Genomic DNA, 16,568 nt, shown 5'->3' with positions numbered 1-16,568 from the left:
CTTCCATTCTCCAGGTGTCCTGCAGAGGGTGCTCCTGCCACACAAACCCGACACAGACCGATGCAGGACACAAGTTCAGCACACATGCTTTTATTTTTTTTTATTTTTTCCACGTGGTAAACGCCTTCCCCCATTTCACACCTGTACAAGCACAATACAGAGCACCTAACACACTTTTCTTCTCTCTTTTTCTTCTCTCTCTTCGCCTTCACTCCTCCTGGATAGTTTTGTCGATGCCTCCCAACTCTGGCTTCCAGAGTAGTGACCGCTGGCTCCTTTTATACGGCACCTGGAATTGCTCCAGGTGCTTGATGACCTTTTTCTGTCAGCACTTTTGGGTGCTGCAACCAAGGGCTCCGCAATTGTCTAGGCACCCCCTGGCAGTGGCCATGGGCCCCAGCAGGGTTGATCTTCCATGCTCCAAATATGTGGCCCTGCTGCAAGCCAGGTGAGCTGCCCTCTAGCATTCTGGGGGAGATAATGTCCTGGATAAACTCTCTCCCCCAGTCCTTCCAGTTGAGAGGTGTCCCGGCCCCGGTTGTGCATCACAATATATATTCCCTGATCAACAACAACATTAAAACCACCTTCCCTAGTATTGTATATGTCCCCCTTATGCCGTGTAAAAACAGGTATGACCCACTGAGGCATGGATTCCACAAAACCTCTGAAGATCTCTTGTGGCACTAGGACATTAGCAGCAGATCGATTAAGTCCTGTAAGTTGCAAAGTGATGTCCGTCATGGATCAGACTTGCCTTTCCAGCACATCCAACAGATGCTTGTTTTCTTTAAGATCTGGGCTGTTTGGAGGCAAAGTCAACACCTTGAACTATTTGTCATTTTCCTCAAACCATTCATGAACAGTTTTTTCTGCATGGCAGGATGCATGATCCTGCTGAAAGACACCACTGCCTTTAGGGAATACCTTTGCCATGAAGGGGTATAAGTGGTCTGCAACAATTTTTAGGTAGGTGGAATGTGTCAAAGTTACATCAGCATGAATGCCAGAACCTCAGATTTCCCAGCAGAACATTGTTCAGAGCATCATACAGCCTTCTTCCCATAGTGCCATCTCTTCACCAAATAAATGACGCACACACACCCAGCTTTCCACATGATCTAAAACAAAATGTGATTCATCAGATCAGGCCATCTTCTTCCATTGCTTCACGTTCCAGTTCTGATGCTCACGTGTCTATTGTAGATGCTTTTGGTGGGTTGGCATGGGACTCTGGCCAGTCTGTGGGATCGGACCACACTTCACTCCCCAAGTGCATCAGTGAGCTTTGGGTGCCCATGACTCTGTCGCCAGTTCACAGGATTTCCTTCCTTGGACCACTTTTGGTAGGTGTTAACCACTGGGAACACCCCAACAGACCAGCTGTTTTGGAAATGTCCTGACCTGGTCTTATAGCCATCACAATTTGTCCCTTGTCAAAGTCACACAGATCCTTACACTTTGCCATTTTTCCTACTTCTAATACATTACCTTGAAAAACTGACTGTTCATCTGGGGCCTAATATATCCCACCCTTTGACTGGTGCCATTATAATGAGATAATCAATATTATTTGCTTCACCTGTCGTGGTTTCAATGCTGTGGCTGTGCCCCCTGCTTGCTTCACTTGCCAAATCTGCGCTACGTGCCATTGTGAAGAGGAGGGCTGAATGCACCCCAAGGAGACGCACTTGCTCCTCCGATACAATGGGAAAGAAATGCATTTTTTTACCTCCTCTTTGCTCGATCAGCTGCTGTGCTGCGTGATCTGCATATTGTGCGCTGCTTCGAACATTTAAAAGCCTGTACAGCAGCTGTCCTTTAGTCTCACTGCCTTGTCTCTCTTCTCCCCCAGACATCGTCAAATTGTGAAATGTATAGGATGACGTTCCTGCTCACAAAATCCCCAACCACAAACAGGCTCAGGGACACAAACTAAAATTATAGGGTCTTTATTAGTGGGATACCCTTCACAGTACGTGTTTCCCACCGTCACAACCACAAGCATATGCACTAAAGCAGAGGTACAGCACAAATACAATTCTTGTCCCCTTTCTTTCTTGGGTCTCTGCTCCCTCCAGTCCTCACAAGCATTGTTCTCCTCCTCCCGACTCCACCTTGTCTCTGTGAGGCAGGCAGCTCCATTTATTATATCTGCCCTGGAAATGATTCCGATCTTCCACACACATGGTCCATCACACTTCTGGGAGAGGCAGAAACCCCATGCCATAGGGCCTCTCAGTCCTTGTAAGCACCCCCTCGTGGCACCCACTTTACCCAACAGGGCAGAGTTAAAGAACTCCAAGTCCCATGGTGCCCTCTGGGAATCTAGGGCACCACTGTGTATGCGTGAAAATTGCATATAGATGAAAACCAGAAGGAGAGAAAGAGAGAAAAAAGAAACTTAGGTTTGAAGCTTCCTTTTTTGGTTTGCAAAGTAATCAGACGCATAATCACCATGACTGAAAAAGTTTTTGCCCCTGATAGTAAACTTAGCCCAGTTAAGTGACTTAGCCTTGCCTTTTGAGTGAAGTTGTCAGTACCCAAGGTATAGACATAAATCACACCATACTCAAATGAAATTGCTGAAAAATATAAACCTGTATGTAAAGGTTTTGTATGTCCGTTAGACTTGAAAAGATTACAAAGACATTAAGCTGGGGCAGCAATGAACCACAGTCAGACCCATATTGTCAGTTTATCCAGGAGTGACCATTCTTCCAAATTAGAAATATATTGATGAACTTAAATGGTATCCATGGCAGAAAAAATAATATTGAAATAATGGCTCTCTAATTATATCCTGAGGGCTTGTTTTAAGGTTGCCAAAATACACCTGTGTGATCCTCAAAAATTCTGTTAGAGTTTATGGACAGATGAGCCAAAATTAAACTTACCCACATAAGCCCAGTTATGTGTGCAGTAAAGCTAAAACTGTGTTTTGCAGTGAGAATTGCATACCACTTATCACGCATAGTGCTGATGGTATTACAAGAGTCATGGTTATTGAATGCTTTGTTGCATTATGGACTTGCTTATCTTATTGTTATTGAAGGAAACATAATAAATGCTTTGTATCAGTAGATTTTTAGGAGAATGTCAGGCCACCTATCCTTGATCTAAAGCAGATAGGTCAGACAGCAAGACAATGATCCAAACACACACAACCAAGTCAATATTGGAAAAAACAGAAATGCCCTAGTCAATGTCTAGATTAGAGTTTCACCAACTGATTCTCAAAAAAACATAAATGTTTCTAAGTAGGAGAATCAGGCAAAACTTAAGAAACTGACCAGTGTAGGAAATATGTTGCCATAATTATGTTTAGTTACAACAGCTGGTAAGTTTTTACATGGAGTATTATATAATATTTTTTTAATAAATAAATTACTTAATTACCATAATTTTGTATTATTTTTTGTCATAGATAATCTAACATTATGAGTTATGAGATCTTATAACAATGAAAAATATGGGTAATGCTTTAGTTTAAATACTGCAAAAATGCATGCATTACTCATTTAATTTTATGTAACAAGACCGTAACAAATTATTCTTTTAGTCTTAATTACACTTTTAAAGCAACAGTAAAGCAGCTATTCATCTCTGTGTAGCATGGCATATTAAGAGCCATTCATACACGTCTACATGAATATGGCCGGCTTATGAATACAAAGCATTCGTTGTTCATATACTGAAGTATGCAATATCAAGAGAAATAGATCTCACTTAAATCACTTTTGACTATTCCAAACAGGTTATGTTAGTAGGCCACATTACAGAAGGAAATAAACTGTTTACTTATGCTTTATAAATGTAATTAAGACCACAAGAAGCCTTTATTAAGGTCTTGTTTTGTAAGAGTAAATGTGTTATAGATGCATGTTTGCAGTACCTACACTAAAGTGTTACCAAAATATGCAATAATAAAAAAGATATATATTTTTCAATTTTTAAATCTTTTAATCATAAATAGTCTGCATATTCTGAACAACTTATTAATGAAAGACTGTCTCTTTTTACAGTGAAAAGAATGTGTCTTAACTATTTAAAGACAACTTACCATATTTTTTAGGTAGGTCAGCAAGTTACTTAATGCAAATAAACCATTTTTTTTATAACAGCACTAGGAGATCACCCAGTGGCTTCGCTCACTGAGTGGAAGGGAAAAATTTGTGGCTCTCATGAGGCAACGGCATTAATGCCATCTGAACAACACATCCCACGTGATTCAAATTTAACCCTCTGTGCTTGGCAGTACTCACACATGATGTCCATTTCTCCTGTTGTAACTTTTGGATGTAGGCAATAATCTTTTTCAATGTTATAATTGAATCCCTCCACATACAGACACTGATGCCTGTGTGATGTGGTATCCTGTGAATACTGCATCCGTCGAATTCGATTCTGTTCAGCACGTTGTTCGGGTGTTTGTGTGTTGATCAGCAAGCCTGCAAGCCTTCTCTCTCGATCTGCTTCTGTTTTACTTTCTCTGTATAACCTGACTGTTGTTGTCTTATGTAATTTCTGTTTCAAACATGAGTGCGCGAGTGCATTATAATATGTTCTGTGGTCATACGTAATTTCCATTTCAAACACAAAAAGAATTTTATATATATAGATAGATTGCATATATAAAAGACATATTGACTGTTAAAATGGATTAAAGTTGATATTCAGTTAGCTGTAACACTCATTTTTTTCAGATGTTCTTACTTACGGTATATTGAGATTTTTTTAAGCTTATATATACATATATATTATTTTACAGCCAAAAGAACAACTCCTCTTCTAGAATATATCAAAAATAAGAAACTGGAAAAGCAAGTAAGTACAGTATATTCTTCCCATGAGTTAAGCAACCAATTTGTACATATGTAAACAACACAAGCAGTAAATACTTTATAAGTAATAAAAAGCAAAACTTTTTTAATTGTAAAACATTAAAAAAAGAAAAAAAATGTAAGCTATAATGTCTTTAAAAGAAAAAATATATGAAAACTGCTACGGAACAGAAACTAAAGCGCTGTTGACAGCAGAAAACGGAAAATGCAACTGTTGAAAAGTGAGAATTCCTTGAAACAAATGTCTAGAATGATTAAAGAAATATTATATGCTGAAAGAAATCCTCCAGAACTGAACAAGCTCATCAATGCAATGGAACCAAAGGCTTATCCTGACTGCATCAAATGCAAAACAGAAACTAGTCGTGTACAACATACCTGTCTGTTATAAGGCATGCCCACATTCATTCGGAACAAATTTGAATTTCACAGTAAACTTAATCTTATGCTTTTTGCTAGTCAAAGAGAAAACGTAAACACATTGTAGACACCCAAAGGGAAATCAAACAAGGATCCAAGAGTGGCTGTGTTCCCCATAGTGTTTTCATAATAGTTTGGTTTAAAAAAGAATGCACAGAAAAAATACTATTGTACATGCAATTTACAACATTTATCAGTCAACCTGCTGTAACCACTCTATTCTGTAAATGATAATTAATAAAGCTTCTTACTTAAAATGTAATAGTTACTTGCTTCAGCTGATCAACAGCTAACAATATTCAGTAACTGGTAGCTGACATCATAAGTAAGCTGTTCGTTCACATAGTAGTTGGCCTTGCTGAATGTGTTTTGGAAAGATACTCCAGTGTGAACATGTATGCAGTTAAGTGCATCTGTTTTTTTTGCAACATAATGAAATCATTGCTTATATTTGCCAGTCTGAACTTTTGCATAGGAAAATTGTTTTTAATGCCATTTAAAACATTTGGTATGGCATGACAAGATAGTTGGTGCAGTTGCCAGTACAGCTGCCTTATAGCTGCATAAATGTGGGTTCATATTCAAGCCTTGTCAATATCTGCTTGGGCCTGTTTGTTCCAGCCTTGCACTTAATGCTCCTGGAATGGATAGATGGATGAAGGGATTATATGGATCGTGAAATACTAGAAAATTTCACCTTTGATTGGTGTATCATGAAAATCAAAAAGGTAATTACACATGCACCAGTTATTGCTGCTGCCAGACAGATCCAGCATCCTTGGTTTGTGTTCATCCATTGTCTTTGTGGAGTTTATAAGTTCCCTTTTTATCTCTATGGATGCTTCTCTTTGTGCTTAGGTTTTCCTCCCACATCTCCAAAAATGTACATGTTAAATGGATTAATAACTCTAATTTGCCCATAGTATAATGTTAGTGTGAATATATAAGAGAACCCTACAATGGCCTTACACCCTTCTTTGATGCTGGGTAATTAACTGGGAAAACAAACTATTAAAAGTTTTTTTCTAAAGGTTGTGCGTAGGAAAAACAATTTTGCATGTGACAAAAGATGATGAGTGCAGACATTTCAATAAAAATCTTCTTACATCAACTTAATGAAAAAATGTGTGCAATAGAATATTACCAAAGCAATATCTTTCTATTTGTTCGAAACTGTAACCATTTTGCCATACTAAAATGTTTCCATTGCCCAGTAGTTTTCCCTTAAAAATGCTTGTTTACATTTTGCAGCGAATCAGAGAGGAAAAAAGAGAAGAAAGACGACGCAGAGAGCTTGAGAAAAAGCGAATGAGAGAAGAAGAAAAGCGGAAACGCAGAGAGGAAGAAAGGCGTAAAAGGAAGGAGGCAGAGAAGCAGAAGAAACTAGCAGAAAAAGAAATAAAAATAAAGGTCTGCATAGTTTTATCTCAACTCTGTCTCCAAATCAGTGTTTTCATGGAGTTAGTCTATCCCAGCCACATTGGGTACAAAGAACAGCCCTGAACAGGGTGCTACTCCATCACATGGCCTATTCGCACACATACCAAATTGGTCAAACTGGAATCATCTTTTAACCCAACCTTACAGTGCCATCCTAATTGTTATTTTTTAGGAATAAATTGAAAAAAGGAGTGTTTGCAATTAATTCATAAGCCCAGAAAAAAATGCCTTTTTATTTACCCATTCATGTATTTTTTATATTTCTCAATTTTGCACCTGAAACTTTCCTGACTAAAATTACAAGACGACAATTTTTTTTCAAAATACTAATTGAAATTTCTAAAGTTAGAATTAATTCCATGTTTTAAAATTTATGCTGAAATATCTAGACAAAGAGTTGTATCTCTTAAACATTTTTTCTGGATTAAGATAGCTGTTTATTTGCCTTTAGCCTTTGGGTAAAACACTGATTAAACGTTTGATTTTTAGGTTGGTCAGTGTTTCAGCTGCATTTACTTGCTTTCTTTGCACTCACATGAGTGTTAATTAATTTCTGTTCCTCCTATATATTTAACACCTACATGTTACTTTAGTACTTAAAGCTGTCCCGGAATAGAAGAGTGTGGGTATGTGTGTGAACATGCCCATGAAGGACCTTCGTACCACCCAGAGCTGGCTTTTGTGTTGTGCCTAATACTGTCACAATAAATGTCAGCGTGGGGCGGCACGGTGGCGCAGTGGTAGCGCTGCTGCCTCGCAGTTAGGAGACCTGGGTTTGCTTCCCGGGTCCTCCCTGCAAGGAGTTTGCATGTTCTCCCTGTGTCTGCGTGGGTTTCCTCCGGGCACTCCGGTTTCCTCCCACAATCCAAAGACATGCAGGTTAGGTGGATTGGTGATTCTAAATTGGTCCTAGTGTGTGCTTGGTGTGTGAGTGTGTTTGTCCTGCGGTGGGTTGGCACCCTGCCCAGGATTGGTTCCTGCCTTGTGCCCTGTGTTGGCTGGGATTGGCTCCAGCAGACCCCCGTGACCCTGTATTCGGATTCAGCGGGTTAGAAAATGGATGGATAAATGTCAGCGTCATTTAACTTGGTTGTGGATTAAAAGTGGTTTCAGAAAATTAATGAATGGGTATTAAAAATATGCCTATAGTTTATATGCTTTTAGTTATCTTGCTGTAATAAATAATGTACATGTATGTTCATCTGTGTCTTCTGTCATATAATATTATTAGTTCATTTTTCAAAAAACAAGACTAACCGGTTCCTTTTTTATGTCCTAGCTTCTCAAAAAAACTGACAAAGATGATGAACAGGATTCAGAGAAGCTGGATGATAAAGGGGAAGTAGAACCTGAAAAGGGAAAATGGGATAAAACTTCAGTTTCTATTAATTTAAAATGTAAACACATGGACAGCATAAATAAAGAACAAAAAGAAAAGTAAGAATTTGGATGGGGTATGTTGGCTGCTGGCTGGTCCTGCTAATATAAAAAATGTTATGCTGTACTCATAAAAATATTGTGGCACATTTTAAGACTAATGCCAGTATTTACAAGTTTCAATTTGATACATTACTCATTTATTAAACAGTAAAAAAGTAAAATTATTTTTATATATTGTGTAATATTGTTTCATTCGTGCATCCATTTTCCTAGCCCGCTTATCCACAGCTGGGTCATAGGGCAGTTTGAGCCTATCCCAGCAATCATCAGGCACAAAACAGCATCGATACCTGAACAGATGGCTAGTCCATCATAGGATGAATATACACACCTCTTCTATGGCCAGTTTATGCATGTCTATGAACTGTTGTATGAAACAGCAGTAGGAAATCTAGACTGACACAGAGAGAACATGCAAACTCCAGGCAGAGAGTCCCCCTTATTGCAAGTATCACTGCACCACTGTGCCACCAATGTTTAACCCTTTAAATATGATTTATTGAAAGAAGTTCTTATTTGTGAAAAAGATGTTAGGTTACTTGAAAACTCTATGTTGACCACGAGAGAGCGTGGGAATGAGTGTGAGTGTACCTTGATATAGCCAGCCGCCTTGGTAAGGGTTTCTTCTTGCCTTGTGCCCAATGCTGTTAGAATGGGCAAAATTTATCTAGAATGTTAAAAAGCAAGTTAAAAATGGGATGGATGGCTGCCTTGCAAAAAAAGAACACAGTACAAATATCTTATATAACTTCTTGTACATATGATAATCTCTTCTATAATTTATAAGTTCAAACAGCATTTCCATGCTGACTTTGATAGTTTCATTATCTCCTGTTTTAGAGGTCTGACTGAAAGTGACAAGGAGCAACGGGAGCATGGACGGAGACTGAGAGAGAAAGACCCCGACAGGCAAAGATGTCGTGATGATGAGCATAAAAGGCAGAGGCACCATTATGAGTTTGACAAATTTATGAGAAGAAAGGAAGAAACCAAATGGGGAAAGGGGTTCTGCCAAGACAGGATTAAGAAAGATATTTACACGAACTATTCATATTGTGTGGACATAAGTGATAAATTGGGGAAAGATGATCGCTGTGATGATTTGGCATCCAAAAAGGAGCGAATCCGCAATAAGGTGAATAAATCAGTGTTTTTTTTCCTTAAGTCAGAAAATATCTTAAATGATTACTTTTTAAATAAGAGCATTTATAAGGAACCATGTTAGACTGTTATTGCTTTTATTCACTGAAGAATATCACATTTGAAAAATTGCTTTGACTTAACATTCAGGTTGCACTATGCCAGTGTAGTGGTTAACACTACTATCTTGTAGCTCCAGGAGAGCCTCGATTTATTACTTAAACTGAACTCTCCCTGAGAGCAGTCCGCATGATTTCACTTTTAACTTTTTTCTTTTTATTACGTGATTTTTTTTTTTTTTGTTTTCACTCTAGATTTCTTTCTGGACTCCAAGGAATGACATGTTAGGTTAACTATTGACTCTAAATGGTCTGATATGATGTGCATGAGTGTGTGTGCACTACAATGGACTGAAATCCAACATAGCCCTGTTTCCTGCCATATGCTGAATGCACCCGAGATAGTCTCTAGCTCCCAGCTGCCTTGTAAATAGTGTATTTATAAAACTGATCAGTGGATGGATGAAGGTTCACAGACATTGCTTTTCATTATTTGTGATGATTTTACTCTTGGTGCAACACAATACAACATGCTGATTAAAAAGTTCAGTGGAGAACAGATTTTTGGAGTGGAATGTAGCTACTAAATGTGTATAATTCTGAAGGAAAGACAATATAAAAGTAGTGTTAGAACAGGTATTTCATTATATATTAACATTACATTTTAACATCTTCAGACACTCCAAAGGCCTGTTCAGGGTTAGGGGCAAATAATATTGTACATGTATAACTGCAATATAAATAGGCCTTCACCTCAGTTTGTTTTTCTACTGAATATACTCACGTTTAAGTTCTCCCGCAGATAAGTCGGGGCTTGATTTTATTTTATAATGCTGGTCATATAAGTCGAATGCAGAAAACTCACGCTATTGATCCAAGAGATTATAATATGCTAACACCCACCTGAGAGAGTAACCACGGAGCACACTGCCTTTTTTTTCTATGTATTGACCACGCAGTAATACCTGAACCATTCTGAAGTGACGTTTGCACTCTTTTGTGTTTTTTATATCTTACACCCTCATACACCTTTACCGTAAGAGCATCCATTATCTACGATGGAGTGTTCGATCAGAAGAAAATAAGAAGCTGGTTTTAAGTTTAAAGTCATTGAAATGGTGAAAGAATTTGGTAACTGCGCTCCTGCAGCAAAATTCAGTGTGTCTGAGAAACTGGTGCGAGATTGGAGGAAGCAAGATGATGTAAAAAATAAAAAAATAAGTGTTGTATTTTTGAACAGGCGTATAAGTTGGGGTCTGATTTTATGGTCAATTTTTCGAGTTTCAAAACCTGACTTATACGCAAATTTATACGGTAATTTTTTGTCTATTTGTCCATTGATTTTATGACTTGCTCAGTTCACTTAATAGCATTCTCTCCTATCAAAATCAGGCACAGGACAGAAACCAACATTGGTCAGGCCCCTAGTCCATTGTATGGCACGTAAAGTACAATATTTAATCAGTTACTTTAAATTAAACCTAAAAGCTTTTCCTTCCCATTTTTAATGTGAATTAAGCTGAATACACTGTTTTGCCTTCTGGTTGTTATGCTTTGCAATCTAGGTTTCACCTAATAAGCCTGTAATGCTGAATTTGTGTAAATTTCAATAGCACTTAAATTGTGTATTTAATGCAAGGCAAACTTGCTTGTGCTCTTTAAATTTTTAAAGGATATGTTTATTTGTTTTTTTTTTTACAAGTCAAACTTGTTTCTTCACAGTCATTTGTTTGTCACATGAAGCTGTGTTCTAAACTAAAGCATTTTTTATAAATGAAACAAAATACCTCTCCTGTTTTTTAATTTTAAACTTGGTGTGATACGGCCGGGGTCCAAATGTGAAGACTAAAGTCTTAAAGCTTACCAAGTATTTCTATTTTTCAAGCCACAAGTGTTAACAGGTATTGATTCATGGCTTGAGATTGCCCACATATTGCAAAAAAAGTGCATCTATGAGAAGATTAAGGGAGGAAAATAAGCAACAAATTTTGTAAGGTTCAGCCATTTTAAAATGAGACAAACATTGCACTTCACCTCACTTACAGGCTATATGCACAGTAACTTTTCAGCTCCAGAGGTGTGCTTACACTACGAAATGACATTTCCAAGTCGTCTTTTTTACATTTTTGAATGTTGATTCTCAGATAAGAATTACTATCTCTGTTTTGTAGACAAGCAGACAATAATCACTAAAAAAGTGTCACCCTTAGGACCACTCAGTCTTTCACTATGTATGATAAAAATAATTTATGATTGATTTAAAATTGCTACAAATCACAACTCACAATTACCCCATTATATTGTGTGGTTGAGGAAATGTCTACCAGGAAGAAACAGTGAGGCTTATTAATTACATTTACTTGCTCTAAAATTCCCTTGGTTCTTTTATATCCATATCCAGAGCAAGAGTGACTAAGCAACACTATAAAATTTGATATTTGCTTTGTGCTGCTTGTGAAACAAACAGCCAGACACACAACGAAGGTTTGGCGCAGCCACCTGTATAGTTTCCCTGGCAGCAAAAGGCTTAAATTTGTGAACAATGTTTACAGGTTAGAGTCCAAAACAGAACTGGCCAAGTATGAAGGATGGAGGGTTTTTAAGGCGGTTCAAGGGAAGTGAAGTCATTGGTGCTGAACCAGAAGTGACATCCTCACGGCCAGGACAGGAAGTGATGTCCTTGGGCCGTAATCAGACACAGGGTGAATTTCTTGTGTTTGATCTGTGGATAAAAAAGAGAGAGGTTTAGTGCAACCCGCCGCCCTCTGGCCTGCCGTGGAATTGGCATTTTCTGGTCCCTTTGGTTGACTCCCAAACGCACGTGTGTGACATGCTTCAGTCTGTTTCATCATGCTTTAGCTCTATTGCATTAAGTTTCATTTTTCATTTTCTGAGTATTTTTTTTTATTGTGCACACAACATGTTGTAGAATGTGCATAATGCTGAATGTTGAATAGCAGTGTGAACTTAGTTTCAACATGTAGGTGGCTATGGCTGTTTCAGAATCAAAGGTTTTTATAAAAAATGCAATGCAGTACAATCAGTTCAGATTTATTGTTATGTGTACGAAGTACAATGAAACTCTTATTTGCACATTTCATCAACATACACCCCGCACTGCCATTTGACATGAATCTTAATCCATAAACTATATAAAATAATAACACAGAATGTACAGTAATAGGTGAAAGTAGGCACAGTTTAGGAAAAAAAATCATTGTATGATTTGAGTGCATATCTGTAGTTAAACCACAGTGTTTGTATGTGATTCAGTTAGTGTGCCAGCATTGCCTATAAAAAATATGATTTGAGTTCACATGGCCTAAGAATATAATTTGATTTGAACACTGATGTGTCATCTGTTCTAATGCACATTGTGAATTATTGCAGATGCATACTCGAATCAGATGATTTCATATGATATTGACAGATTTGCCACTACTTCAGACAACGAATCATTTGTTACAAGCCATGGCAAAATATAACCTTTGAAGAAACACAGACAAAAGTAAGATAATATGCAGCGTGAAGCTACAAAAATTTGGCAAATTGGGTATAGGTTTTTGTTTTCACGTTTGGACCCTGGCCCCATCAGAAGTGCACTGGTTACAACAATGAAATACATTTTTATTTTATCTTAAAAATGGCATTAAAGCTGTGTTTTTTTTTTTTTTTTACTTTCTTATATATGAAGTATAAGGAAAATATTATAAATGTCCAAATATTTGATGTCAAGATTTTGACGAATCTCGATGTTATAGACCTCCCTGTCTTTCTCGTTTACGCAGTATAGGGAAAGTATTGGAATCCTCCAAAAATTCCATTTCAAAATTTTAATGAAGCTCGATATTTTAGACCTCCCAGAGTATGACAATATCATTTTTGGAATTATTTCTGTGTGTCTATGTGTGTGTGTATATCTAAACGCGATAACTTGAGTATGCTTTCACTTACAGTGCATCCGTAAAGTATTCACAGCGCATCACTTTTTCCACATTTTGTTATGTTACAGCCTTATTCCAAAATGGATTAAATTAATTTTTTTCCTCAGAATTCTACACACAACACCCCATAATGACAACATGAAAAAAGTTTACTTGAGGTTTTTGCAAATTTATTAAAAATAAAAAAACTGAGAAATCACATGTACATAAGTATTCACAGACTTTGCTCAATAGTTTGTCGATGCACCTTTGGCAGCAATTACATCTTCAAGTCTTTTTGAATATGATGCCACAAGCTTGGCACACCTATCCTTGGCCAGTTTCACCCATTCCTCTTTGCAGCACCTCTCAAGCTCCATCAGGCTGGATGGGAAGCGTCGGTGCACAGCCATTTTAAGATCTCTCCAGAGATGTTCAATCGGATTCAAGTCTGGGCTCTGGCTGGGCCACTCAAGGACATTCACAGAATTGTCCTGAAGCCATTCCTTTGATATCTTGGTTGTATGCTTGGTTGTTGGGTCGTTGTCCTGCTGAAAGATGAACCTTCGCCCCAGTCTGAGGTCAAGAGCGCTCTGGAGCAGTCATTTTTCCCTTTATCCTGACTAGTCTCCCAGTTCCTGCCGCTGAAAAACATCCCCACAGCATGATGCTGCCACCACCATGCTTCACTGTAGGGATGGTATCGGCCTGGTGATGAGCGGTGCCTGGTTTCCTCCAAAAGTGACACCTGGCATTCACACCAAACAGTTCAAGATATTTGTTTCTCATGGTCTTAGAGTCCTTCAGGTGCCTTTTGGCAAACTCCAGGCGGGCTGCCATGTGCCTTTTACTAAGGAGTGGCTTCCGTCTGGCCACTCTACTATACAGGCCTGATTGGTGGATTGCTGCAGAGATTGTTGTCCTTCTGGAAGGTTCTCCTCTCTCCACAGAGGACCTCTGGAGCTCTGACAGAGTGACCCATCGGGTTCTTGGTCACCTCCCTGACTAAGGCCCTTCTCCCCCGATCACTCAGTTTAGATGGCCGGCCAGCTCTAGGAAGAGTCCTGGTGGTTTCAAACTTCTTCCACTTACGGATGATGGAGGCCACTGTGCTCATTGGGACCTTCAATGCAGCAGAAATGTGTAGAATTCTGAGGAAAAAAATTAATTTAATCCATTTTGGAATAAGGCTGTAACATAACAAATGTGGAAAGTGATGCACTGTGAATACTTTCCGGATGCACTGTAGGTCAACCAAATTTTTCATACAAGTATTAGGTACAAAACGTGGATTTCTGTCAACTTTTGGGCTAGTTCTGCTAACCGGAAGTGATACTTTAACTTTTATTAATGCAGCTGCAGAGTCCAATTTATTCAACTTTACTTTCATTATAATTGTTCAATATATTATTAATTTGATTTGATTTGCTGTTGATGGTTCTTTAATATACATAATATAAAAATATAATCATTGTCTTGCGATTTACTCCACCAATATCCATCCCCATATCTGAGTATACGAGAAGGTCTAGGGTAGACCACTCCCAATTTTTTTAAACAGATAACCATAGCCCTCATAATTTACCTTCTTCTTATAGATATAGGGAGTGGTGCTGCTCTTTATTATGTTTTATTGAATCCCCACCAAATTTGCTTAGATAGATAGATAGATAGATAGATACTTCATTAATCCCAAGGGGAAATTCACATAATCCAGCAGCAGTATACTGATACAAAGAAACAATATTAAATTAAATAGTAATAAAAATGAAAAGAATTAAAATAAAATTAATGTTCGCATTTACTCCCCTGGTTGGAATTGAAGAGTCGCATAGTGTGGGGGAGGAACGATCTCCTCAGTCTGTCAGTGGAACAGGACAGTGACAAAAATCTGTCACTGAAGCTACTCCTCTGCCTGGAGATGATCCTGTTAAGTGGATGCAGTGCTTAAGGACATTCTTCTCTGGTATTTTTTATGTTTTTGCAGGACCGGCCAGCAATGCAGTTGTATCAACCAGGAGCTCGCAGCCGAACACGATTGGGGTCCGGTGATAAAAGTTATGAGTGTTCTAACAAATCTCCAGATCACATCTTTGAGAGAAAGTATGATGCAGCTGCAGGAACCGGATCACAGAAAAGTGAAGATGAGTAATTCATTTTGTGTTCTTTGAGTAAAATGGCACCATCAATTGTTTTATGACAGTTAAGAAAATATTTTAATTTGATATATGTTTAATTTCAATTGGGGAAATTAAATAAATAGTTTAAATTAAACATTCACTCAGTGACCACTTTATTAACTTTTCAATGCTCTCCCAAAACATCTGATTATGTGCCTACAACTCAGTGTATATACTATATAGCACACAGACAGACAGTCTATATCCTAACACAAGGGTCTGCTGGAGCCAATCCAAACCAGCGCGCAAGGCAGGAATAAACCCTGGCAGAGCACCAGCCCACCACAGGGCACACACACACCAAGCACACACTAAGGACAATTTACGATCACCAATGCACCTAACCTGTATGTCTTTGGACTGTGGGAGGAAACTGGAGCACCTGGAGGAAACCCACACAGACACGGGGAGAACATGCAAACTCCATGCAGGGAGGACCCAGGAAGCGAACCTAGGTCTCCTTACTGCGAGGCAGAAGTGCTACCACTGCACCACTGTACAGCACACAGACACGGTCAAGAAATTTAGATTTGTTTAGTGAAACATTAGAAAGGACAGGGCACATGATGAAATGGACTTTGCTTGTTGTAAGGTTGTTGATGCCAGATGTGTTGATTGTGGCTTCTCAGAAGCAGTTGACCTACTGGGACTTTCATGTACAACAATCCCCACAATTTACAAAGAATGCTAAGATAAGCAAAAATATTCAGTGAGTAGAAATTGTATGGGCAAAAACAACTTGTTAATAAGAGAGGTCAGAGGAGAATGGCCAGGCTCATTAATGCTAACCGGTAGTTCTCGAATACTCTGATAATAGCTTTTACAAAAAAGTAGTGAGTAAGAAGGTATTATTGAACTCAGTGTGTCAGAACATGAAACATCGGCTATAGCAATGTAAAACTGCTGTGGGCTAAGAGCTGGAGGATACAATGGAAATATGATCACCAAAACTGGGCGTCTGAACATTGGAAAGGTGTCTCCTGGTTTTACAAACTTTGGGCTGTTTCAGCTACATCACGAGATTGAAAGGCCAACATTTGACATGAAGTCCTTGAATCCACGGTTCCATCCTGCCTGTATCAATGGTATAGGCTGGCGCAGACAATGTAACATTATCTTTGT

General features: G+C 38.4%; 1 protein-coding gene across 2 annotated transcripts in view; it reads left to right on the top strand.

The window, feature by feature from the left end:
* upf3a (UPF3A regulator of nonsense mediated mRNA decay) overlaps positions 1–15,704 on the top strand; it is a 31,974-nt gene extending 16,270 nt beyond the window's left edge. The window contains exons 6-10 of one of the 2 annotated variants that reach the window (XM_039744782.1): positions 4,772–4,827; positions 6,516–6,674; positions 7,984–8,042; positions 8,985–9,279; positions 15,254–15,704. In XM_039744782.1, the coding sequence (XP_039600716.1) occupies positions 4,772–4,827; positions 6,516–6,674; positions 7,984–8,042; positions 8,985–9,279; positions 15,254–15,418 (734 nt within the window). In that variant the 3' untranslated portion in view covers positions 15,419–15,704. Of the gene's footprint in view, positions 1–4,771; positions 4,828–6,515; positions 6,675–7,983; positions 8,142–8,984; positions 9,280–15,253 lie in introns of both variants that reach the window. The other variant, XM_039744781.1, reaches the window with a different exon arrangement.
* Positions 15,705–16,568: the final 864 nt, after the last annotated feature.

This window comes from Polypterus senegalus, chromosome 2, assembly GCF_016835505.1.
Source record: "Polypterus senegalus isolate Bchr_013 chromosome 2, ASM1683550v1, whole genome shotgun sequence".
Classification (NCBI taxonomy): domain Eukaryota; kingdom Metazoa; phylum Chordata; class Cladistia; order Polypteriformes; family Polypteridae; genus Polypterus; species Polypterus senegalus.
Note: the sequence above shows the minus strand (reverse complement) of the source record. Positions and strands in the feature narration are given on the sequence as shown.